Here is a 27,590-nt window from a genome sequence, read left to right as displayed (position 1 = left end):
GTTGCTCCGCACGGAAGGAAGAAGAAAAGCACAGGAAGACCCACTGGACCTGATGACGGTCGAACAACATGCATATGTTGAGGATGAGGTGGAGCAGCAAAGGTCTCCTAATGAGGTATTCGACCCATTGACAAAGAGTCTGGAGGGCAGCCCGCATCAGTCACTATCACACGGGAAACGTGGTGGGGAGACATTGTTTGATACCAGTACTGAGTCAGAGTGATGCGGGGGATGGGTCTGGTGATGGTGATGATAACGATAAGGGTGATGATGACTCTGATGACAGTAACGATGATGGTGATGATGGCAATGGGGATGGTGGTGACGAGGGTGAGAGTTATGATTAAAGGCCTCTTAGCCCTTTCACTGGGGAAGAGGATTTCGATCATGCTATGCAGGACCCTGACCATAGTTCTCGTCCAGGAGAACCACGACCTCGTCTTATATACAATAAGACATACGAGCTTTAAAGCCTATTAAAGAAAAAACAGACTCAGAAGCTTTCAAATTTTGAGGAGTTGCTAGCAAAATGCGTGAGGGACACGTGCATTTGTGACAAGCGATGTGACTCTAGATTTGGATCACGGACGAGGGAGGGGAGCTTGAGTTATAGGCCATAACATTGATATGGATCACAAACATAGGAGAGTAGCTTGAGTTCTATGCCACAGTATGAGTATGGATATGGACCTAGTGGATACGCGACGAGTGACTTCAGTAGTTACGGCACATCGTTTTTTAACTATGGTCGGGAGTTCACTTCTGCATATGGGTAGGGATATGAGCAGCAGTATGGATATAGACACCAATATGGATACCAAGGAGCTTCATATGTGCCCTTCCCAGATCCATATCAGGCACAGACTGCGACGATTACGCAGTACCCACAGATGGGCGTATTGATTCAGTTCGGAGAGGATGAGTACCAGCGTTATGTCAGGGAATATCTTGACTGGTACCACTCTACTATGACCTGGGCACAGTATTGTCAATTTGTGGAGTAGTACTATTCCCAGCCCCGTCGAGATGGAGACGATGATTACGAGCCACAACCAGTCCACATCATTGATATGTATATTTATCAATTTTTTACTTCTTTTGCTTTTCAATGAAATGGTTGTGTTTTCATACATGTCTTTGATACATTTATAAATGTCACATATTCAATTTACATATAGTTGCATTAGTTCATTTAAACATTGCAGAGATTAGGACCCAATACAAAGGAAACTTATTATGTGCACCTTTTTTTTTTTTTTAGATGTTCTGATTTTAAAGTGTGTATTAAGGTCTTTTTTAATAATCCTCGAAGCTTCATTGAAAAATTCAACCATTTCCCCAATGTTTCCCCATGCTTCCCAAAAAGTGCGATAAATTATATGATACAAACGATATATCCTGTCCGATAACCGATATGTATCTGTATTCCAAGGGTGCGATACATAACACAATACCGATATTTCGAATATTGCTCATAGGTATCCAATTTATTAAATAATGTGTTAAGAATTGATTCTGTCCAGATTTTTTTTTTTTTTTTTTTGGGGGGGGGGCATTCATCTCTACAAGAAGAGGGCTTGCAACCTCAAGAATATGATGATTTCTTTGTTTTGCTACCTTGTCTTGTTGGCCAAAATGAGAATATGTTATCTACAACTTTGATACCATATTCTTGTAGATTGGTTTTAAATTTTGCAAACAAATACCCTCCCCCTTGATCACTATGTCAAGTTTGGATGTGGGTTTGGTATTGACTAAATGCCCATTTATGAGACATCTGAACATGATGAAAATTTCACTTTTGTATTTCGTTATAAACATCCAAGTCATTCATGATGCATCATCAATAAAAGAAAAAGTAATAAAATCTAGAATGATCTAAGATGGGAGCAATCCATAAATGAGAGTGAAAGAGAAAAGAAAGCATTACATTTCTTATTCTCATTAGTAGGAAAAAGGTACTATTATGCCGCATAAGCTAATAGGTTTTACATGACAACAAACTAAAACTAGAAGAAAAGGGCAAAAACATATCTAGAACTCCAATGGAAGGATGACTAAACCGACAATGCCATCTATGGAGTTCTTACTTATTCATATTGAGAGAAAGTTGCTAAAATGAGATCCGGTATGCGGATAATAGAGATAATTCATGGTATTCATGACCACTAGTAATCAGTGTTCGAAATATTGGTATCGCATTACATATCACACCATTGTGATACAAATACGTACCGGTTATCACATGGGATATATCAGTTGTATCGCTGTTGTTGGAAACACGGGAAAACATTGGAAATTGGTAGATTTTTTCAATGAAATTTTAGTGATTGTTAAAAAAGACATCAATACACACTTACAAATCAAAATATTACAAAAAAACAAGTGAATAAAATTGGTTTTCTTTTGTATGGGGTCCTAATCTATGCATTGTCTAACTGAATTGATGCAAGTATATTCAAAGTTTATTCATGTAATTTATAATGTAAGAAGACGTGTGGAAACACGAGCAATATATTCAAAAGCAAAAGAAGAATCACTAAATCAGGTTATATACATGTTTGATTTTATGTTTGGATACAAAGATTGCAACCAATTTGCGAGAAATTGGGAAAATTTTATCCTTTTTTTTAAAAATAAAATAAAATTTCATAGCTTGGTCCTTCTACAAATCTCAAAATCGAAGCTCCCAATCCATGATTTTTCATGCAAAACATGAAAAAACATGGATTTTTAACAATTTGACACTAATTTAATATGATTTACAAAAAAAAAAAAGGATCGAAAATAAAAAATGCTTACCGGATCGAACATGTGGGATATATCGCACTACTTGTGCATTTCGTATCGCACAGGTGGGATAGAAGAAATATCGTGGAATATATTGGCCGATATCGACGATATTTAAAACACTGCCAGTAATCAACTTCTTCGTTCTTAGGTCCTGAAAAATAAAATGATGAAAAAAGGTTCATTGAACAATTTAAAATATTTTAAGGATATGCATGGCTGAGAATGTGAGGGCTACTAGTGGAGAGACAAGTGAGTTCCAATTATTGTACACTTGTATTAGAGGTTTGCATTGAACCCATACCTTTTCAGATTAGTTATGGACGAGTTAATGAGGCATTTGCAGGAAGAGCTAGCTGGGCGTCAGAATAAGACTTGAGATAATCATGTAGCCTTGCGGCGTACTCAAGCGCGATCATTCCGGCATTACCAGGGGTCTCATATGCTAAAGATGATAAAGAGAATGCTTCAAACTGCATGTTAGCACATCTGCCATCTGTTGAAAGGGTCCTTAATGCCTAGCACCTATCGGTTTGTACATGGAACAAGGAGTTGGGCTGAGGAGAAGTATTGGTCTCATGTAATAATTCCTATTGTCCATGAAAATTAGCTGAGGGAGTGGTACTCTGCGCCTGGCACATGTGCTGCAATAGGTCAACACCTAGGCACAAACCCCATCATTTGGGAGCTTAGTTAGTGCCTCTTGCTAAGGCTATCCCTGGGAGGTCTAACACGTGGCACAGAGCTTCCCCTAGTGAGTGGGAGTTTTCAGACTAGTGAAGCTCCCTTGAATGAGCGTCGATGTCTAGCGTTCTGAGAGGCAAAGTCTAGAAGAGTCGACACTTTCTCTCTCTCTCTCTCTCTCTCTCTCTCTCTCTCTCTCTCTCTCTCTCTCTCAAATTGATAGGAAGGAAAGACGATTTTTTGTAACATTTCTTGAAGAGCGGCTATATCTTATGTGAAATGTAATGACCCCCTAGTTTTTCACTGTTACGGTTTAACAGGCTTTACCAAACATACTTTTAGACCTTAAATTGGAATATAAAAAACCCATCCTCAATCTTCAAATTGATGAGATTTTGAGGTCTAGCGAATTTTCTCTTAAAATAATGGGTCTTCATAGAACTTGGAAACAAATCAATCTATTGGAACATTAATCATGTGAAAATCATTTTCAATATAAAGGCATAATGTTCTAGTAGTCCATGAAGGCCCAAGTATAGTAACCCAAAATAGATTGGTGAATGCATGACAAGTAATAAAGGTTTTTAATAATAATAAAAAAAAAGTAATAAAAAAATTCATGAAGAAAGTTCAAATCCTAATTCAAATTCTTTTTAGGTTGGTGTATGGTTGCACGAAGCATGAAGTGAAGCAGCAGCAAATTCAAGTGTGGGAGCGCTTAAGTGTCAATTTCAAAATATAAACAAGTAGAAATAGGTAAGAAGTGGGAGCAGGAGCTAGAGTCCAATGTATGATTCGAAGGGGAGGGTGCCTTGTTAGAAGAATCTTGCAACTACATGTTGGTGATGAATTGTCCTGCTGTTATAGTCCACAGTTTAGTTGTGCTACTCTCTCACACTTCTTCTCTTGATTCTTAACTGTTTGTACTGGCTAAGATTTTGAAAGAGATATTCCTCATCACTGTAACTAAGCTACTGCTTCTACTTCCCTCATGCTTTGTCAAACTATAATCCTTATAGTCAAGCATTCCATTGGACAGTCAAAGTCCTGAAAATCTAACTAGATCAAGCAATAACTGTTGGTTCACGTTTAATCTCGTATGTGATAGCGCACTTTTTGATGCACACAATGAAGATGATTGATTGACAGGTGATAAAGACTCGAATGAAACCATTAAAGGCACGACAGAGGTGCTTCTAATTTTTTTATCTGCAAAAATGCAATGGAGTAAAAATGTAGTATGCACAGAGAACACCTTAGAAAAAAAAACTATGATGAAATGAACAAGTGACATTGAAAAAAATTTATGTACCCTAATACCATCTCTAGAATAAATACCATCCTTGGAAGTTTAAAAAAAAGATAAATATTTAATTTAAAAAATCGCTGCACTCTCTTGTTAGTACACAATAACTTGGTTACATGATTTTTGCCTAATGTAATGCTTTTGAATATTTTTTATTGAGACTTTTTTTTTTTGGTTGACTATCTTAATATTTTCATTTAATTGATTGAAGGTTGGTGTTGGAATGTGCATGGAAGGAGTTGAACAAAATCCTGTGGTTTATGATCTTATGTCTGAAATGGCATTTCATCATGACAAAGTTGATGTGAAGGTAACAACATGTATTTTTTTTTTTTTGTTAAATTAATTAATTAATTAATTTATTATGTACCAAATATTTACATTATTGTTCCTCAAGAGAGAGTTCAAACCATGTTTAGGTCTTTGGTAAGTTAGAATGAACTTGAAGTTGGTATCATGCATTAAGGTAATTTTTCTGATTATCTTGCACATCATTGTTAAGGTTTGCTTTTTATGCATTTCCATATATGATATATAATACTACCAGTCATGCGTTATCATTGTTTGGAGTATCCCCAATATCAGTGTTTCGAATAGCACTCGTAGCATTGTGTAACTAGATAGTGCATGTAGTGCAAGCTACAATGTTTTTTCTGTTACACACACACACACACACACACACACACAGCTTTGTTTGTTAAAAATGGTGTCAAACTCACATCACATCATGAAAACCTAAAATGTAAAGTTAATCAAACCTCCTTCTCCCCCCCCCCCCCCTAATCCTTTGTTAAAGTTGGTGTGAAACCCATACATTAAAAAACCTTTAAAATTCAACTGAAAAGAAAAAGGGTTTCAAATGTAGTGATGACATCTGCATTGTACTGGATACGCTTTAACCTGTGGGACTTTTATTCCTTTTCCATACCAATGAGTTGTGACTTTTAGTTTCAATTAGACTATTAATTAAAGTGGTTTGTGTAGAAAGTTGTTGATGTGATAATTATTTGATTTGGTTTATAACTTTGAATATCTAGATTGGCTTTTGACAAGTGATAATTAATAACTTTTTTTTAGCATGCTTATACTTGAAAAATGAATCTTTTAGGCATATTTATATTTTTTTCTTACTATTTATCATGTTTTCCCTATTTATTTATTTATTTATTTATTTTAAAAAAAGAAGTATCGTGTAGCTCATGCTACACTATTTACACTACATGCTATAGAGGGTTGAACACTACCACTATTTAAAACACTGCCTGATATATTGATAATATCCTCGATATTATCTGTATTTCCAGCTCTGCGATACCGATAACACTGGTAGTATAAAAAATTCCAAGTATCAGTAGTATATCGCTAATTATAACTGATGTATCAATGTTGCCAATCTATCGCCAATATTTTCGGCTGTGTAACTTCTAGGTGTCACTTGTATCACCAATATATCGATATTGCCAATGTATCGCCAATATTTTGGGATGTGTAAATTCCAGGTATCGCTTGTATCGCTAATGTATCGGTGATATTTCGATAATATCACCACTGTATCAATATTGCCAAAAATATGTTTATTAAAAAAATTTCCATTTTAAATTTTTTATGGGCACATGGTTATATGATGAAATGCATGTTTGTATGGATGTGCGTGTGTAGTGAAGTGTTCACCTGCCCACCAGTTCTCACCATCCACTTTTTGAGAACTCATCTCAAGTGATATGAGCACAAAATCTGAACCATCCACGTGCCGCATCACATGGTCCGTTCAGATTTTGTGCCCAGGACACTTGTGCAAAGGTGCGCACGAGTGCGAATGTAAAAAGGTGAGCGTGACTCTCTCTCTCTCTCTCTCTCTCTCTCTCTATATATATATATATATTATATCTGTGTGTATATGTGTATGCACGCATGCATGAATGGATGGATCCATCATTTTCCCCATGCTTCCCTGAGTCAATGACACATGCTTTTAAGCCCCATTAAAGGGAAACTTATTATTTGATTCCTAAATGTGCAAATGTGTCTTTTTCGCTATTATTTCAATCTTAAATTTGCAAATATGTGTATTTTAGCATCTCCTAAAGTATAATTGAAAATTTTCACCATTTTTACCCATGTTTCGCTAATGTTTCCCTAAGTCAGTGTTACATGCTTTTAGAACCCCATTAAAGAGTAACTTATTATGTTTGCATCTTTTTTTGCAATTATTTGATTCTTAGATATGCAAATATGTGTATTTTAGCATCTCCTGAAGTTTCATTGGAAAAATTCCACCATTTCCTCGTGTTTCCACAATGTTTCCCTTAGTCAGTTATACATTTTCGGGTATCAACAATAATATCAACGATATCTATACATGTTTCAATATCCCCGGCGAGCAATACATGTAACGATACTAATACTACGAACACTGTGTTATCTAACATTAAGGTTTCAAATAAAGATTTCAGAGTATGGATCTAGCAAATATGAATTGCCATGATTTGATTTTAATGAGCAGTAGAAATTTTGTTTTTCTTTTGTTAAAAAAAAAAAAAAAAAAAGAATGTGGAAAATATGAAAAGGGAAAACTACAGTTGTTCCCTTGTATTCATCTTGCATTTATTACTATATATTCCAATGTTTAACTAAATACACTCTGAAAATAATTTACTTCCATCATCCATGCACCTACTGGATGAAGTCTTCTTCTTCTTCTTCTTCTTTTCTCTCTTTGATGAAAATGCCCACATCCCATTTAACTTACACTAGCTATCATGGTCCACGGAGGGGCCGCCTAACTGATGAATACAATTTTGAGAACATGGGCTTTAACTAAACCGAATTTAGAACACTTGTTAAAGAATGGTGGAATCTCCTATGCTATGATGGATGGGCATATTTCGTAGTTATGAAAAAGCTTCGATGTTGTATTAAGATCTACTTTGGTCACATCTCATAGCTGATAATAAAACTCCATTGTGAAGTTATAAGGGGCAAGGGCTTTGTCTTTTTTCATAGAAAAGAAAATTAATGATTTGAACCAAGTCTGGCAAAATGAAAGACAAAAATGCAGCTTTGCCTTAAGAAATCGAGTTCATGAAGTAGAGGAAGATGTAGGGCTGTTATTGCCGAATTGCAAGCAAAAGAGATGGAGCTGGAAAAAAAGTTCTAATCAATATTATTGAGTGTGAGGAAATCTCTTGGTGACAACCAATGTTTTAAGTATCGATGATATTGGCTGATGTATCCCATGATATATCTTTTATCCCACTGTGCGATACAAAACGCACAAGTAATGGGATATTGCCCACATATTCAATCCGGTGAGCATTTTCGATATTCGATCTTTCTTTTTTTTTTTTCCTTCTTCTGTAAATCATGCTAAATTAGTGTCAAATTGTTACAAATCCATGAATTTTCATGAAAAATAATGGATTGGGAGCTTTAATTTCGAGATTTGGAGGAGATAGACTGATTTGCGGAAAATAAAAAATAAAAAATTCTCGCAAATTGGTTGCAATTTTTGTGTCCAAACATAAAATCAAACATGTATGTAACCCGATCTAGTGATTCTTCTTTTGCTTTTGAATGTATTGATTGTGTTTCCACACGTCTTCTTACATTTATAAACTATATGAATAGACTTTTAATATACTTGCATTAATTCAGTTAGACAATACATAGATTAGGACCCCATACAAAGAAAACCTATTATGTGCACTTGTTTTTTGTAATGTTTTGGTTTATAAGTATGTATTGATGTCTTTTTTAATAAGCATTGAAGTTTCATTGAAAAATTCAACCAATTTTCTAATGTTTCCCCATGTTTCCAATGACAGCGAAACATTACATGATACAACTGATATATCCTGTGCAATAACCCATACGTATCCGTTTCCCAAGGGTGCGATGGGTAACACTGTACCAATATTTCGAACACTGGTGAAAACTTGAGAGCAATATGGATAATAGTGGGAGATAGAAACAAAGCTTTTTTTCCATACAATGGACAATGCAGTAAGGAAACATAATAGAATATCAAGCTTCATGTGGGGGATTGTCTTCTTGAAGACCCTATTCCCCTAATGACATTGAGGTGAATATTATTGAATATTTCAAGAACCTCTATTTGAACGCACCGTCTAATAGGCCTAACATAAATGACACTCCCTTTGATACCATTCCCTAGACAAATCAAAATGGTTGGAATGAGATTCTGAGAAAAAAGTTAACATTAAGTTTTCCTTTCTATCAAAGAAGACCAAGCCCTTGGTGCCGACAACTACACAATGGAGTTCCATTGTAGTGGCTATGGGATGTGCTCAAAATTGATCTTATGAGAGAATTGAGTTTGGTGCAAGAAGCTACATCCGTAGTGGAGAAAATCTCATGTTCGTTACATTAATTCCAAATGTTTGGAGTGTCAAACATCAGGTGGCTCCTGCCAATAACCACAGTAGGAGGCTTATACCACTCTATTCCAAGGTGCATTTATGATGGGAAGGCAGATAGTGGATATTATGAGAAGTTTGGATCGATGTGTTAGATTCATGGAACCGATAGCTACAAAATAGAGTTCTAGAGTAGATGTATGGAGAAGTTTGGATCGATCGTATGGAGTTCTAGAGAAAGAACCAATGTTCTAGGCATTGTGTTAGATTCATACAGAGAAGATGTATAACAGGGTTGAATGGTATTTCTTATAATATTTGTTACAAAAAATGGATTTTGAGTCAAAATGGGAAGTTTAGATCAATGCTTGCATCTCATATGTTCACATCTCAATCATAATCAATGGGTTCCTTGAAGTATTCTTCAAAAGTTCGAGAGGACTCAACCACGTTGATCCACCATTACCCTTTCCCTTCTCTATGGTTGGAGAAGGATTCAGTATACTTCTATTTGGGGATTCCAGGCATCCCAATATCCCACATTGAATTGGCAGATGGCATTAGTTTTTGTGATGCCACCAATGTTTTAAATATTGTTTTTGCGTAATGTATCGCACCCTTGGGATACGGATACATATCGGTTATCGCATGGGATATATCGGTTGTATCACGTAATGTATTGCTATTGTTGGGAAACATGGGAACATTGAGAAATTAGTAAAAAATTTTAATGAAACTTCAGGGATTGTTGAAAAGACATCAATGCACACTTAGAAATCAAAACATTACAAAAAAGTGCACATAATAGGGGTTTCCTTTATATGGTGTCCTAATATATGCGCTTTCCAACCGAACAGATGCAAGTATATTCAAAGTGATGAGGACATCGTGCACACGTACGCCCGCACACCACCACCCCTACGCACGTACGTACGCAAAAGGAGGACCCCACCATCGATCTGGCTCGATGACGACGTCCAGGGAGGGCCTCCTAGCTAGAAGACAAGTTTTGGTTTAGAAAAGTGGCCCGATAGTCAAGAAAAGCCCACCATGGGATCTCATGATCGTGGCCCACTCGTCGGATTGGTTTTATATTTTAGGTTTTGCTTATTGTTATTATTTAGAACATCGTGAACGCTTTAGATTTCTTTGTTTGGTTTTTATTTTAGTTTACTTCATCGCCATGTAATAGGTGTCGCACATGGTGCGAGTTTTTGGGTATAGGGTTCTCCCTATAAATAGGCACCCCTTGTAGTTCTTTTCATTCATTGAAGTTAATAAAAAATTCCTGCTTTATTTTTCTGCTCTCTTCGTGAGTTGTGGAAGAATTCAAAAGTGGGTGCGAAGCCCTCCTTTTTCGAAGGGCTAACTACCGTGGTGCGAAGCCACATCGATCCCAATTCACCCCCATCTTTCATCATCTTTTTTTCCATCTTCCCCCACCATCCGTACTTCGAATTTGTCATTTTGTTGCATCAGATTTCTTCATTGAAGCAGGTTTCCAGATTTCGCCCCGCAAGCGAGCTGAAACTTCGGCGGAGCACCACGCACAAACCGTACATCGGATCGAGTTGAGATTTGGGAGTTTTGGAGTCCATCCCTGGCCGACCAGGGCCAAGGTGGCCTTTTTCTGAATAGTGGGCCCCACACACGTGCGGCCGGGATCACACGCACGTCCGTCTGGGCCATTGTTGCTGTCCACACGCGGGATCATCTTTTGGCTCAGGTTTTTATCCTCTTTTATCCTCTCATAGCCGTTTTTTCATGAATCTTAATCCTATATTACATGATCCCTAATTGATTTGCCCCCTTTTATCACCTTAGGGTTCCTTGAATTGAAATTAGGGAATCCCTTGAATTAGGGACTGATTTTTATGCATGAGTAGTTGATTTTATTTTCCTTTGACATCGTTTGGCTTATAATTTTATTGGTCCAGTCCTAGCCTGTGTCGGCTTGGACCCGCATAGATTCCCCTTTAATTGAATGTTTGGATTTTCATGTGGGATGTGGAATTTGTGTGATTTTTTCTGAATTGGTGTGATCTAAGCCTACAATCTTGCATATCATATTTAAATTTACGTCCTGCGTCAAATTTGGTATCAAAGCCTAGGGTTCTTATAGGGGAATTCACCACATATTTAGGGTTTAGTTTGTTTGAGTCCTTCGTGCATTCAGTCCATCATATATAGCTGAATTTTAGTAACAGTGTGTAGTCTCCTTCATATAGAGTCTCGTAGGGTCATTTAGTTTTTAGATGCATATAGTTGTCATAGCAGGTCCTTAGGTTGAGCAAGTCAGTGTATGCCCACACGTACAGGTCGCAGTTTTGGTTTGCACCCCACACTAAACATGGAGCAACTACAAGAAACAGTGGCCAAGTTAGCCCAGCAAGTTGAGTCCTTGAATAAGCATTTGGAACAACACATAGATAAACGCCTCGAAGAAATAGAGGCATCCTTCAGGGCAAACCCCACCACTGGGGAGGATGCCTAATCTCAGGCAGTTGGTCAGGAGGTTAGACCAAGGAATGGAGGCGGCCAAGGAGCTGGTCATGGGCGCGTACCTGTGCACCCACCTCGTCCGGGACATCATGATCAATATGACCCAGATGCACAACTCATCAAGGGAGTTAGGGTAGATGCCCCTACTTTTGATGGCCACTTAGACCCTAAAGCTTTTTTAGATTGGTTGGCGGATGTGGACCACTATTTTGAGTGGTATGATATGTCGGATGCTCGATGAGTCCGATTCGCCAAGATGAAGCTTGTGGGTCAAGCAAAGAGGTTTTGGGCGACGGTTAAGCGAAAAAAAGAAAGCGAGGGAACTTCCAATAGTCCATTGGGGAGAAATGAAAGAAACGTTGAAAGAGAAGTACCTTCCTTTCTCTTATCGCATGCGGTTGATTGAGGAGTGGTAGTCTCTTCGACAGGGTTCCATGAGTGTTGCTGACTATATTGAGAAATTCGAAGAGTACTCGACCCGCTGTGAGGTTGATAAGGACCCCGTACTCACCCTTGCTCGTTTTAAAATGGGCCTCCGTCCTGACATTAGGAGAGAATTGCTTGCCAAAGACATAGACACTATCGAACAGTTGTACCAAGTAGTGTTAGATGTCGAGCAATACCTTAAAGCATCTGTGGGAAGGCGGTTTGACTTTCGCGAATCCAGTACTAAGGCCAACCCCTCTGGGGCTAGACCTAACACGGGATTCCAAAACAAACCTTTCCCTAATGTTCAGCCTAGACCTAAGGATGATAAGGGTAAAGAGATTGTCGGGTCTAGTTCACGTGGAAGTGGGGCCACTAGGTGTTTTAGGTGTCAGGGGTTTGGTCACTTTGCTCACCAGTGCGGCACGAGAGAGGTCACCAAAGTACTCCTTATTGATGGGCAAGTAGAAGTAGTGCCCCCAGAGAGTGATAGTGAGGAGGAATACGAGCCAGTCGGAACCCCTAGTGATGAGGAAGAGGGAGCACAAGAGTCTTTAACCCTCGCAATTGTGCGTTGCGCCCTGGCTCAAGCCAAGAACACTGATGATTGGCGCCGCAACACGATCTTCTACACTTATGCAAAATGTGGGGAAAAGTGCTGTAAGATGATCATGGATAGTGGTAGTTGTGCCAACGTGGCATCGATTAGCACTGTGAGTCGTTTGGGCTTGAGCTGGAAGCCCATCCTCAGCCCTATAGAGTCTCCTGGGTTGACGAAACATCCATTCCAGTCTTGCACCACTGTCTTGTCCCTATTCAGTTCGGATCTTATAAAGACACAATTTGGTGTGATGTTGTTCCTATGGATGTGGGCCATGTCATTCTGGGTAGGCCGTGGCTCTATGACAGGGATGTTACCATATTTGGTCGTTCAAATGTGTGTACATTCTGGTTTGAGGGCAAGAAGGTCAAGCTAAATCCTCTACCACCCAAGAATACAACTAGAAAAGAGTTCACCACACAGAGTGGTGTGAACGGCCCAAAAGAAGTGAAGGAGTCGAAGTCCAAGTCCAAACCGCTCCATATTTTGAATGCCAAAGACTTTGAGCGAGAGACGGAGGCGGACTTGATGATATACGCCCTTGTGGCTAGGAAGAGTGTACCAGATATTAGCGTAGAGTTACCCACTGAGGCCATTCAGGTAGTACATGAGTTTCGTGATGTTTTTCCTGATGATTTACTGAATGAGCTTCCCCCTATGAGGGATATACAGCATGCCATTGATTTAATTCCTGGGGCAACTCTACCAAACCTCCCACATTACAGAATGAACCCGAAGGAGCACGCTGAGTTGAAGAGGCAGATTGATGAACTCCTAGAGAAGGGTTTCATTCGAGAGAGCATGAGTCCGTGTGCCGTGCCCGCCCTTCTTACACCTAAGAAGGATGGCACATGGAGGATGTGTGTTGATAGTAGGGCCATCAACAAAATCACAATCAAGTATCGATTTCCCATACCGCGTCTTGATGACATGCTAGATATGATGGCTGATGCTACTATCTTCTCAAAAATCGACCTCAAAAGTGGGTATCACCAAATCCGTATACGCCCTGGTAATGAGTGGAAGACGGCCTTCAAGACGAAGGATGAGCTATATGAGTGGCTAGATATGCCTTTTGGGTTAACTAATGCCCCAAGCACTTTCATGTGTGTGATGACCCAAGTATTGAGACCCTTCATGGGGAAGTTCCTGGTCGTATACTTTGATGATATCTTGATTTATAGCATAACTAAGGAGCAACACCTCAACCATTTAAGGCAGGTTTGTGGGATCCTCAGGGCCGAGAAGTTGTACGCCAACCTAAAGAAGTGCGCGTTCTTGTCTAGTAGTGTGATCTTCTTAGGTTTTATTGTGTCAACTGAGGGCGTATCGGCGGATCCCGAGAAGGTAAAGGCCATCGTTAATTGGCCTGAACCCCGCAATATTCATGAGGTGCGCAACTTTCATGGCTTAGCCACTTTTTATAGGCGGTTCATTCGAGGCTTCAGTTCCATTGCGGCTCCCATCACGGACTGCATAAAAAAGGGAGAGTCTCAATGGACAAAGGCCGCCTTGAAGGCCTTCAAGGAGATAAAGGTCAAGATGACTGAAGCTCCAGTTACGCGACTTCCAGATTTTTCAAAAGCTTTTGAAGTCGCATATGACACGTCAGGAGTCGGCATAGGAGGAGTACTTAGCCAGGAAGGGCACCCTGTCGCCTTTTTTAGTGAGAAACTGAATGAGGCGAAGCAAGGATATTGCACCTATGACAAAGAATTCTACGCGGTAGTGCAATCACTACGCCATTTGCGACATTACCTGTTACCGCCAGAATTCGTCTTGTTCTCAGATCATGAGGCCTTAAGATACTTGAACTCTTAAAAGAAATTAAGCCCCAGGCATGCTAAGTGGGTTCAATTCCTTTAAGAGTACACTTTTGTGCTTAAGCACAAGGCCGGTGTAGAGAATAAGCCTGCCGACGCGTTGAGTCGTCGAGTCGCATTACTCAACTCCATGAACGTTGAAGTTACAGGCCTTGAGCGCATCAAAGAAGAGTATTCTGAGTGTCCAGATTTTAGAGTTGTGTATATGTCTTTACTAGAGAGTTCGTCAGGAGCTAACAGTGAGTATTTGATTTTGGACGGTTATTTGTTTAGGAGTGACCGCTTGTGCATACCACGCACCTCCCTTCGCGATTTTCTTGTCTGGGAGTTACATTCAGGGGGGGGTTGCAGGTCATTTCGGTCGTGACAAGACCATTGCCCTAGTGGAGGATAGATTTCATTGGCTAAGCCTCAAGCGGGACGTGGCCAAAATTATAGGGCAATGCCGTACTTGTCAACTGGCAAAGCAGAGGAAACAGAATACAGGATTATATACACCTTTGCCAGTCCCATTCATCCCTTGGCAGGACATCAGTATGGACTTCATGCTTGGACTTCCCAAGACTATTCGAAAGCATGACTCCATATTCGTTGTCGTGGACCGTTTCTCTAAAATGGCCCACTTCATTCCTTGTTCTAAGACCTCCGACGCCTCTCATGTTGCCAAGCTATCCTTTAGTGAGGTTGTCAAACTGCATGGGTTACCAAAAACCATAGTGTCTGACCGTGACGTGAAATTCATGAGTTACTTTTGGAAGACACTATGGCACATGATGAATACTAAGCTCCAGTTTTCTTCTGCCTACCACCCTCAGACCGATGGCCAGACTGAGGTGGTTAATAAGAGCTTAGGGAGTTTACTTCGATGTTTAGTGGGGGAGCATACCAGGACAGGACGTCGTACTACCCATAGCCAAGTTTGCATACAATAGTTTTGTCAATAGGTCCACAGGTCTAAGTCCTTTTGAAGTCGTTACTGGTTATAAGCCTAGGAAACCTATTGATCTTATTCCCATGTCATTGTCCCATAGGCCATCAGAGTCTGCAGAGTCTTTTGCGCATCACATACATTCATTGCATCAAGAAATCAAGCGAAAGATCACTACTAGTAATGAGCATTACAAATTTTCTGCAGACCTACATAGACGTTTCAAAGAGTTCAATATTGGGGACTCTGTGATGGTTCGTATCAGGCCCGAGCGGTACCGTCCAGGGGCCGTTCGTAAGTTACACGCGCGTAGCGCTGGGCCCTTCAAAATTATATAGCGAAACGGTCTCAATGCGTATGAGGTAGATCTTCCACCTTTCATGGGAATTAGTTCCACATTCAACGTGGAGGATCTAGTTGCTTTTCAGGGACCTACTGATACTTTGTCCGGCCCTTCGCCCACCCATCCTGATGTCCCAACCTTACCCTTTGATCCATGGCCTCTTCCCGACCTTTCATCCCAGCCTATGCCTCTCATACCTAGCCTTCACACACCAAGAGAGGAAATAGAGGATATCCTGGACCATGAGATAATTTCCACGTCGGATGGCGGGTTTCAGAAATACCTAGTTAAATGGAAGTCACGCCCAACTTCGGACAGCCGTGGCTCATTGAGGAGGAGCTTCAGAGACTTGATCGCGACATCTTAGAGCGGTTCAGGAGTTTTATTTCGCCAGTGGCGAAATCTTCACAGCCGGGGAGAGTTGATGAGGACATCGTGCACACGCACGCCCGCACACCACCACCCCTACGCACGTACGTACTCAAAAGGAGGACCCCACCATCGATCTGGCTTGATGACGACGTCCAGGGAGGGCCTCCTAGCTAGAAGACAAGTTTTGGTTTAGAAAAGTGGCCCAATAGTCAAGAAAAGCCCACCATGGGATCTCATGATCGTGGCCCACTCGTCGGATTGGTTTTATATTTTAGGTTTTGCTTATTGTTATTATTTAGAACATCGTGAACGCTTTAGATTTCCTTGTTTGGTTTTTATTTTAGTTTACTTCATCGCTAAGTAATAGGTGTCGCACATGGTGCGAGTTTTTGGGTATAGGGTTCTCCCTATAAATAGGCACCCCTTGTAGTTCTTTTCATTCATTGAAGTTAATAAAAAATTCCTGCTTTATTTTTCTGCTCTCTTCGTGAGTTGTGGAAGAATTCAAAAGTGGGTGTGAAGCCCTCCCTTTTCGAAGGGCTAACTACCGTGGTGCGAAGCCACATCGATCCCAATTTACCCCCATTTTCCATCATCTTTTTTTCCATCTTCCCCCACCATCCGTACTTCGAATTTGTCCTTTTGTTACATCAGATTTCTTCATTGAAGCAGGTTTCCAGATTTCGGCCCGCAGGCGAGCTGAAACTTCGGCGGAGCACCACGCACAAACCGTACATCGGATCGAGTTGAGATTTGAGAGTTTTGGAGTCCATCCCTGGCCGACCAGGGCCAAGGTGGCCTTTTTTCTGAATATTGGGCCCCACACACATGCGGCTGGGATCACACGCACGTCCGTCTGGGCCATTGTTGCTGTCTACACGCGGGATCATCTTTTGGCTCAAGTTTTTATCCTCTTTGATCCTCTCATAGCCGTTTTTTCATGAATCTTAACCCTATTTTACATGATCCCTAATTGATTTGCCCATTTTTATTACCTTAGGGTTCCTTAAATTGAAATTAGGGAATCCCTTGGATTAGGGACTGATTTTTATGCATGAGTAGCTGATTTTATTTCCCTTTGACATCGTTTGGCTTATAATTTTATTGGTCCAGTCCTAGCCTGTGTCGGCTTGGACCCGCATAGATTCCCTTTTAATTGAATGTTTGGATTTTCATGTGGGATGTGGAATTTGTGTGATTGTTTCTGAATTGGTGTGATTTAAGCCTGCAATCTTGCATATCATATTTAAATTTACGTCCTGCGTCACAAAGTCTATTCATATAATTTATAAACGTAAGAGGACATGTACGGAAACACAAGCAATACATTCAAAAGAAAAAGAAGAATCACTAGATCAGGTTACAAGTTTAATTTTGTGTTTGGATACAAATATTGCAACTGATTTGCGAGAAATTGAGAAATTTTTATTTTTCTCAAATTTCCGCAAACTTGACCCATCTCCCCTAAATCTCAAAATCAAAGTTCCAAATCCATAATTTTTCATGGAAAATATGAAGAATCATACATTAGTAACCATTTGACACTGGTTTAACGTGATTTACAACAAAAACATGTATAAAAAATCGAAAATGCTTACTGGATCAAATAGGTGGGATATATCGGCACTACCTGTGCGTTTCGTATCGCACAAGTGGGATACAAGATATATCGTGGGATATATCGGCACTACCTGTGCGTTTCGTATCGCACAAGTGGGATACAAGATATATCGTGGGATCTATCGGCTAATATCATCAATATTTAAAACACCGGATGCCACTCATGATCAAGTTGTGGTAAAGCCGTAATGGCCAAAACAATATGTTTTGGAGAGGTATTTTGACTTCGGGTTAATTTTAAGATAAGTGCTATTTCTAGAATAGTTCTAGACCTTCCTTGAGTGGAGGAGCTCACCTCTTCACTTGGTTACAAAGCAACAACTTCCTAGTGAAGTCTTTCAGGCCTCGTTTAGAGCCAGTCGAAGCCATCTTCTGATGTAGGACCGATGCATGATCTAAGTAAGATGTGAGATCAAATAACCGAATTAAGATATTTAACCAAAAAACACACGTCGCTATATTCTTCACAAATATCATGAAAATCAAAAGAAAATCATGTATAATCCTGACCTAAGCTACCAACATCATAACACAAGATCATTAAATAAAAAAGAAATTAGGATCTAATGGATGTAGGGACATCCAATTAGAGTAGGGTAGTCTATTTCAAAATATGAAACCTAATACAACCTAGGGTGAAAATTAGGGTTTGAGTAATTTTGGGAAAGTAGGAAAATTAGGGATTTTAGGTTTAGGGTTAGGGCTTGGATTGTGGATGGGTATGAGAAAGTTGGGTTTGAGAGAAGACGAAGATTTGGGATGGGAGAATTAAGAATCCAAAGAAAATACTAGGATGGGGAAGAAAAGAGAAGATGGTGTGAGGATAGATGGAGACCTCGTACCTCCGTTAATGAAGATTAGCCTCGCACCAATCTTCCTTCCAAATCGCATGAAGATGGGAGAAGAAAGCAAGAGCTTTTTATTTTTATTTTTATTATTTTTTTTAATAACAAAATTCAATGGGAGAGGTCCTCCCCCCCCTTTTTATAGATCTAAGAAGTTTCAAAAATTACAAAATCCCCCTATCTTGTGAATTTGAACAAAAATAGCCCTAGTCTAAATAAAATCAACTAAAACACTCATAATGTGTCCAAATATAAAATAATCAAAAACTAAATCCTAAAATATGATAAAGTTTAAAACTGACGTGGACGATCAATAGCCTGATCATGTGATTCATGCAATCCAATGGCCTGATCGTCGCGTCCTTCCGATCCAACGGTCTGGATCACTCCATAAAGCAGCCCATGTGCATCTTCCCAGTGTGGGGTCTTCTAGATGTTTGCACATGCACATGGGGTCTTCAATACGATCACGGGTACTTGCCGAGCCATAGGGAAATCGGCGCGGCCTGCCTCCTCCTCCGATACGTACATCAGGGTATACGTGACATGATGTCCTCATCATATTCACTGTGGGATCTAGTAGTGGAGATATTTAAGAAGAAATTAGCCTCTTAGATGGTAGTTCAAAACTAAAGGATGAAGCCGATGGTGGAATTGATCAGATAATCGAAAGAAATTTGGCTACTTGGAAAGTGGTAATGATGCTTTGGGGAAGAGCAAGAAGCACTATAGAGAAAGGTAGTGACAGCCAACTAAGGAGAATCAAACAACGATGGTGTCCATTAGGAGTTTTGAGTGGCAATGGGTCCATATAGAAGGCCATTGGGACGTTCAGAATAAACAGAAGTGGGTCTCATTTTCAAGAACAGAAGAAGATTTTAAGTTGGGAAATGGAGAAAAATTAACATTCTGGGAGGATATATGAGATGAAAATCCCACTTTGGTTGAGTGATTTCCTCGCCTTTACTCTCTTGCAGCAATGAATTCTCTGGTGAAGGATTCTTAGAAGCTAGTGGGAGACAAGGTGGTCTAGTCCCTAGATTTGCAGAAGAATCTTCAGGATATATACAAATAGTGGTGAATTGCTAGACCTACTACATAAAGCATCCCCTTTTTCCTTTCAAGGATGTCATAATTTGTTCATCATCTACAGACCAATCATTTCAGCAATGAAAGATGAGGAATAATCTTGTTGTTTTTTGGCCTAGTGAGGGAACTCAAATAGAAGTGAGCCGTTGGCTATTGAGGCATAAAAAAATGAATGAAGATAGAAAAGATCCAAAGATTGCAATTTAGAAGAAATATGTGAGCGAAAGAAGAAATAAGGTGTAACTTCATGTGGTTGCGCGCGTCTGCGCAAACCATATCGGTTGCACGATCATGCACAAAGGGTTGTGTGGACTGATTTGCATGGACGGTTGGATCTAAAAAGGGTGGACCCCTTGGCACAGAGATTGAGGGTTTGCACGTGTGGAAGCCTATAAATACCCCACTCGCCTTCTCATTTTGGATCATCAAGAGTTCCGAGGAATATCAGTGCTCTGAAGAAGAAGAGATTTTGAAGGTATTCAAGGGAAGATAGAAGTGAAGTCAATTGTGCTGGTTCGCGCAAACCATGTCGGTTGCACGGTCTCGCGTAAATGACCATATTGGTTGCGCGGTCCCGTGCAAACCATAATGGTTGGTCTCATCAAAAGATTTGAAATGCTGTCAAATTGTTTCTTTAGTTCCAGGATTTGAAGGAGATGGAAGAAGGATGTAAGGCCATTATGTTCCTCTTGATGAGATGGATCGAATCTCATGCCGAAATGCTACCGGATTTGATATCCAAATCCAGATTCAATACTCAAACTCTTGTAACTTTTGTATTCTAAGTATTCTAACTTAGAATCAAGGGATCAGAGGATGTAAAGGACTTTTAATATATCAATAAACAATGATTGTTTCTGCATACTTTCTTATTGTTATGATTGGATAAGATAATGTCCCAAATCGAATGCATTTGTTTCTTGTCGAAACAAAATGGCGATTCTGTTGGGGATATTCATCTTATTTAATATTAATATTGAGAGAGTAACAGGAACTTTCATCATAGTTTGGCGTCTTTCCAACGCCAAAATGGCGACTCTCAACGGGAACATCCTCCCCTTCACCTCTAAGATAGAATATTTTATTATCTGGATACTAATTGTAATTTTGCATTTTGTTTGAAGGTAAGAAGATACCATTACAAGCTATAATCAATGGCAAACTCGATGAAGAAAGTGAATTTCTATTTCACTACGACTGGATTTGCAGTGGAGTATGTAACGAACCAAGCATCGGATCAGAAGGTCCAATTTTCCACAAGCAAGGCTGATAAGCTTCCAATGATGGCCGGAGTTATATTTGCCTCGCCCACAGTACAAGAAAACGATCAAGATTAGGTTGTGACGTCTCGAAGGACAAGAACCCGAAATGCAGCAATAGCCGAAACGAATTCCCCTGCGCGAAGGGTCAGAGGACTAGTAACGCGAAACGCGGCCAGAAAAAATCCCGAATTAGCTCCACCCGCGTTATACCCTAGGAAGATCGTTCCTCCACTGACATCATCACGTGATTTCCTAGCCTTGTCTGCTACAACAGTTCAATGGACAAGAGAACAGAAGGGTAAGCCACTGTTCATAAGCTCACCAACTCCTCGCTTCGGTCCCCTGACTACAGTGAGAGTACCGGGAAGTCCAATGACACTCCTCTTTTTGTAAGCCCTATTACATCAATATATTCACGGTCTACCCCGACTACAGATTCGTTAGGAAGCGGAGAAGCAGCTGTGCACATGGCCGGGACAAGTCAAGGACCACCGTTGACTATTGAAGACCGTATGGCCGAGATGGCACAAGCGCAGAGAATGCTGATGAAAGAATGCAGGAATCTTAGAGAAGCCTTAGCAACTCTCGCGCATAATGTTGCTCCGATAATGGGTAATATGAATGGACAAGAACCGCAACTTGAAAATTCTCAACTGCCAAGAGCAAGATTGCTCGGATCTGCTCCTACGGCAGGAGCGATAACTCAAGGGGAAGTGCAATGGGTTGTCGAAGAAGCTATCAGAACGGAAAGAGAATGCGAAAAAGTTGGCCGATTCAAATATTGAAAGCCGTGTCAGAGAGAGGTGGAAGATGTCCCTTTTCTGGCTAGTTTCAAGCAGCTAGATTTTTAAAAATTTAACGGGGATGGATCGCTAGAAGAGCACCTGATGCATTTCATCACCAGCATGGGAAACTTCTCCACAATACCGCAATACGGTCTTAGGCTATTTGGCCCCTCCTTGACAAGTAAGGCATTCTGATGGTATTCCAGTTTGGCACCGGGATTGATACGGACTTGGGAACAAATGCAAAATGCTTTTATGTCAAATTTCTTTTCGTCGGAATGTGACGTCAGTATCACGGAATTAGCATCAGTGTGGCAGAGAGAAGGTGAACCTGTAGAGAAGTTCATATACAGATGAAAGACATTGGGAGCTTCTTGCAGACAGTTACCGGAAGAGAGAGTAGGTAAAAATGTGCTTGAATTCTATGGAGACGGGAATCACGTTTGGCCTTACTAGTGCCGATATCAAGATCGTCTGCAATTTGGCGACAAAAGCTCACGCCTTGGAATTGATGACCTGGAAAATACCAGCATTTCACTATGAAATAGCTAGAAGAGGGTCCAATAGGCTGGCTGCAAATGCTGTTGATCATGAGAAGAGAAATCAGGATACTAGAGAAGTGATAGGAAAGAGGATCGAACGGAGAGAAGAGTCAAATCGACCTAGAGGCAGATTCAATGACAAAAGGCCCAGGTCACTTAACTCCCACGAGGGGTTCGCGTTTGAAAAAGAAGACGTAGTTCCTATAATGAATCAATTACTCTTAAGCCGGTGTAATAGAATTGCCTCCATCCAAGCATCTAGAAGACGTAGCAAGAACAAGAGAGAGATTTTTGCCGTTATCATTCGTTTAGTAGGACATCCGACAGAGACTTGCTTCACACTGAAATGCATCATACAGAGAATGATCAACAGGGGAGAGATAATAATTGGGAAGGAAAAAGAGAGAGATGCGAAGGCAACTGTGAACGTACTAACTATCTGAGAAGATTCTGGCAAAAGAGTAGAAAAAGAGCACCATAAGATGACAGGCAAAGCTGCAATAGTCACCCTCCGGTCAGGAAAGCGGGTGACAAGTCCCTCCAAAAATAAGGCCGAAACAGCAAAGGCAAAAGTCATCCAGAATCGTCTTCACAGCAGTGAAAAGGAAGAGAAGAATGAAGTAGAGAAGGTAACTTATGATGTCGTGAGTCATTTGAAGGTTATACCGGCTCGGTTAAGTGTCTATGTTGCATTAAGATTGTCAGAGGACTCCAGGCAAAAGCTGATCCAAGCCCTGTTCGATAGTAGCATTAGAGAAGCATTACTCATAGAAATGGCAGAAAGGGAGCCCGAAGAGTGAAAAGATTGCATGCCAATGATCTCCTTCTCTGATGATGATTTGATCTATGATAAAGGATACAACAGACCGCTAATGATTGTGGGCCATATTCGCAGGAAACAAGTCAAGCGAATAATGCTAGATAATGGGTTCGCAATGAACCTATTACCATTAACAATGTTGAATAAGTTGGGATACCGTCGCTCTAACCTACGCCCTAGTGGAATGATGATACAGGGCTTTAATCAAGATGGGCCGCGCGCTCGGTAAAATTACAATGACGTTGGAAATAGGAGAGTTAACTACGAATGTTGTCTGCTATGTTAATAACGCAGTAACGACGTATAACCTCCTTTTGGTAAGATCGTGGATGCATCAGTACGGAATTATTCCTTCCACCGAACATCAGTGTTTTAAATATTGTAAAGATGGAATATAGTATAAGGTGATGGCCGATGAAAGACCATATACAGAAGCCGAAGCCTTCTTCGCTGACGCCAGCTACTATAATGAATTTGCCAGTAAAGAAGAAAGAGAGAATGATGAAAACAAGGCCCTAGATAATCATCATATGCAGATGGTAAGAAAAGAAACTGCAATGACAGAATCATTTTAAATGACGAGTATGAAGAAGAAATTTTACTTTGTACCCAAGCATCTGAGACAGCCGGGGCAGCTGCTGTTGACGCTGTTATCACCTGAACAACTAGAACTCTTGCAGTCAAATTATACGGTGCCAGTGCCACATGCCGAAAGGAGTAAGCCATTTCCAGATATTCCAAAAAGATTTTAGGTTAAATCTAGTGAGAGATACCCAGAAGCGATCAAATTCTACGCTCCTTAGGAAATGATGGTAGAAGAAAGAGCTGATGATAATGTATGCTACGACAAGTTGACATTTGGAGATCTAAAAAGGTATAGCTCAGCTAGCAAGAAAATCATGAAAAATATGGGGTTTGATTATGATGAACCAACTGGCTTAAATTATGGGAAAGGAATTCAGATTCCGATTGGGGTTAATCAGAAAAGACGAGAAAAGTTTCGAGGACTGGGGGCAGAGTCTTTAGTAAACATGGTTACAGTTGATCAGGTAAAAGAAACAGAGCCTGAATTAATCAAACATCCCGAGACAGCTCCAAAGCAAATAGAAGACGGGGGGCAGCCCACAATTAATAGTTTGCGAGGAATAAATTTGGGCACGGAAGAAGAGCCAGGAAATATGTTCATAAGCACCAGTCTCCTCGATCAAGAAGCCGACAAATACGTCCAACTCTTGAAAGAGAACAAGGATGTCTTCGCGTGGACATATGCGGAAATGCCAGACCTGGAACCATCTGTAGCAATGCACCGGCTGAATATTCCAAAGACAAGAAACCAATTAAGCAAGTGCAAAGGTGATTTCATTCGGATCTGGTCCCCTTGATAGAAGAAGAAATAAGTAAATTGATAAAAGTTGGGTTTATTAGAGAAGTTAAATATCCCAAATGGATATTGAACATTGTCTCGGTGAAAAAGAAGAACAGGCAAATCAGGGTATGCGTCGATTTCAGAGATTCGAACGAAGCGTGCCCGAAAGACGATTTTCCATTGTCAATAACCGAGCTGTTAATCGACAGTATGATGAAATATGCCGTCATGTCCTTCATGGATGGCTATGCCGGTTATAACCAAATAAGAATGACTCCAGAAGACGAAGAAGCAACAACATTCAGAACTTCATTAGGAATCTATTGTTATAAGGTTATGCCATTCGGTCTCAAGTATGCCGGAGCAACGTATCAGAGGGCGATGCAGAATATTTTTCAAGATATGATGCATAAGCATGTTGAATGCTATGTTGATGATTTGGTAGTTCGATCGGCCAGTCATCAAGAACATCGTGAGCATCTGACTTTAGTCTTTTGTCAACTACGAAAGAAACAACTAAAGATGAATCCGGCTAAATGTGCCTTCGGGGTATCATCAGGAAAAATTTCTTAGCTTCGTCATTAGGCATAGAGGGATTGAAATTGATCCAGGAAAAGTGAAGGCTATCCAAGATATGCCGCCTCCGAAAACGTTGAAAGAATTGAAAAGTCTACAAGGTAAATTGGCATACATTCGACATTTTATTTCGAATTTAGTAGGAAGATGTCAGCCGTTTTCTCATTTGATGAAGAAGGGAGCAGAGTTTGTATGGGATAAGTCCTGCCAGAATGCGTTCGATTCAATCAAGGAATTGTTGAAACAACCTCCAGTGTTGGCAGCTCCTGAGAAAGGAAAACCGCATATTTTATACATATCTGCAGCTGAAAATTCATTGGGAGACTTGTTGGCACAGGTGAATGAACACGGGAAAGAGATAGCGCTTTATTATCTGAGTTGAACTCTGATAGGTGCAGAATGCAATTATTCTCCGATTGAGAAAGTATGCTTGGCACTGATATTTGCAGTACAAAAACTGAGACATTACTGCCTTTCCCATGATATAATCTTAATTTTCTAGGCGGATCCTATAAAATTCTTGATGACAAAGCCGATGTTATCAGGAAGATTGGCTAAATGGATGTTGTTGCTATCAGAGTATATGATTATGTATGAGCCGGCGAAAGCAGTCAAGGGGCAGGCGGTGGCAGATTTCTTAGCAAATCATCCCGTGGCAGACAATGAGGTTGTTAATGATGAGTTTCCCGATGAACAGGTAATGATGGCTAAATCGTCAAACCTGTGGCAGATGTACTTTGATGGTGCTTCTCGAATGTCGAGCAGGTGCTAGAGTGATATTCATTACTCCTCAGGGTGACTTGTTATCCTATTCTTTCACATTGGGGGTAGCATGCACGAATAATGAAGCTGAATACAAAGCTCTTATTATTGGAATGGAGATAGCACAAGAGATGAAGATAAAGACGCTACAAATGTTTGGAGATTCCAAGTTGATAATCAATCAACTGACGACAGAGTTCGAAATAAGGAAGCAAGAACTCTCGCTATATTGTCGAAAAGCACAACAATTGCTGGAGCAATTTTATCTTGTTGAAATCAAGCATGTACCACGATGTGAAAATGCAAGGGCAAATGCTTTAGCTAGCTTGGCAGCTGCTTTATCCTGTCCAAATTGAAGTCTTCTTCAGGTAACAATAGAAGAAAGAAGATTCTTGCCATCTTCGAAAATTATCGATGAACTCCCTATATCATGGTTTGAGGTGACGACAGACGATTGGCGTCAGCCTTTTGTAGATTACCTCAAGTACGATATTCAGCCAAAAGATCCGGTACAAAGGCAGCAAATCAAGCAAAGATCGAGCAAATTCATTATTTGTAGTAAAATATTATACAGAAGATCTTTTAATGAAATGCTTTTATGTTGTCTAGGCAAACAGGAAGCAAGTCAAACGTTACAAGAAGCCCACTCTAGAGAGTGCAGGGCATATCAAGCTAGCCGAAATTTATTTTATCGGGTGCATCGAATGGGATACTATTAGCTGACAATGTTCAAAGATGCCATAGATTATGCAAAGCGATGCCACGAGTGTCAGATTCACGGAGACATCATACATGTGCCTCCTGAAGATGTTCATCAAGCAGTAGCCTCCTGGCCTTTTGCTACCTGGGGACTTGATGTCATCGGTCCCATAAATCCGCCTTCGGTTAGAGGAAAACAATATATACTGGTAGCGACAGATTATTTATCCAAATGGACAGAAGCAATTGCATTACGCAATGTCAAAGAGAAGGATGTTGTCAATTTCATCCGACATGCGATAATATATCGCCATGGTATCCCAAAAAGAATAATCATAGATAATGGCACTCCATTCAAAAATAGGGGCATTGAGAAACTGTGTTTAAAGTTCAGTATTCATCACTTGTTTTCGACACCCTACTATCCACCGGCCAATGGATTAGCAGAGACATTCAATAAGACGATTGTGAAAATATTGAAGAAGACAGTGACAGGAAATAAAGGTGACTGGGATGAGAAGCTGCAAGAGGCTGTGGGCTTACAGGACTACTCATCGGACAGCGACAAGGGCCACGCCATATTCGCTGGTTTATGGTGTAGAGGCTATTATTCCGATTGAAGTACAAGTCGCATTACTCAGAGTAGCAGTACACCAGTCAATTATAGATGATGAGAATGTAAGAATAAGTTCGCAAAATTAGACGTACTCGATGAAAAGCAACTAGCAGCTCAACAACGATTACAATTATATCAAGTAAGGATTTCCGTTGCATTTGACAAGAAAGTCAGGCATCGCTCCTTTAAGAAAGGTGATCTAGTTTTGATGTTGGAACGGCCAATAGTGGTCACCCACAGGACATGGGGCACATTCGACCCTAAATGGGATGTGCCATATGTCATAACAGAAGTATATTCTAATGGGGCATACAAAGTTACAGATCAAGATGGACGAGGTATCAGTATACCAGTCAATGCTTGCTTCTTCAAGAAGTATCGTTCCTGACAGTAGAAATGATTTTGATCCAGAAGATTATCAGAATAATGCTTCTATATCAAAAGGGGGCAATTATGA

At 40.3% G+C, this 27,590-nt stretch overlaps 1 protein-coding gene across 4 annotated transcripts in view; it reads left to right on the top strand.

Annotated features, from left to right (window-relative positions):
- The window catches only part of LOC131255408 (alpha-N-acetylglucosaminidase-like), a 169,818-nt gene that overhangs the window by 108,836 nt on the left and 33,392 nt on the right, over nucleotides 1-27,590 (top strand). For all 4 annotated transcript variants that reach the window (XM_058256113.1, XM_058256114.1, XM_058256112.1 and 1 more), the window contains one exon: nucleotides 4,992-5,090. In XM_058256113.1, the coding sequence (XP_058112096.1) occupies nucleotides 4,992-5,090 (99 nt within the window). The remainder of the gene's footprint in view (nucleotides 1-4,991; nucleotides 5,091-27,590) is intronic.

This window comes from Magnolia sinica, chromosome 9, assembly GCF_029962835.1.
Source record: "Magnolia sinica isolate HGM2019 chromosome 9, MsV1, whole genome shotgun sequence".
NCBI lineage: Eukaryota > Viridiplantae > Streptophyta > Magnoliopsida > Magnoliales > Magnoliaceae > Magnolia > Magnolia sinica.
The sequence above is the reverse complement of the archived record's forward strand: the minus strand, read 5'-3'. Positions and strand labels throughout refer to the sequence as shown.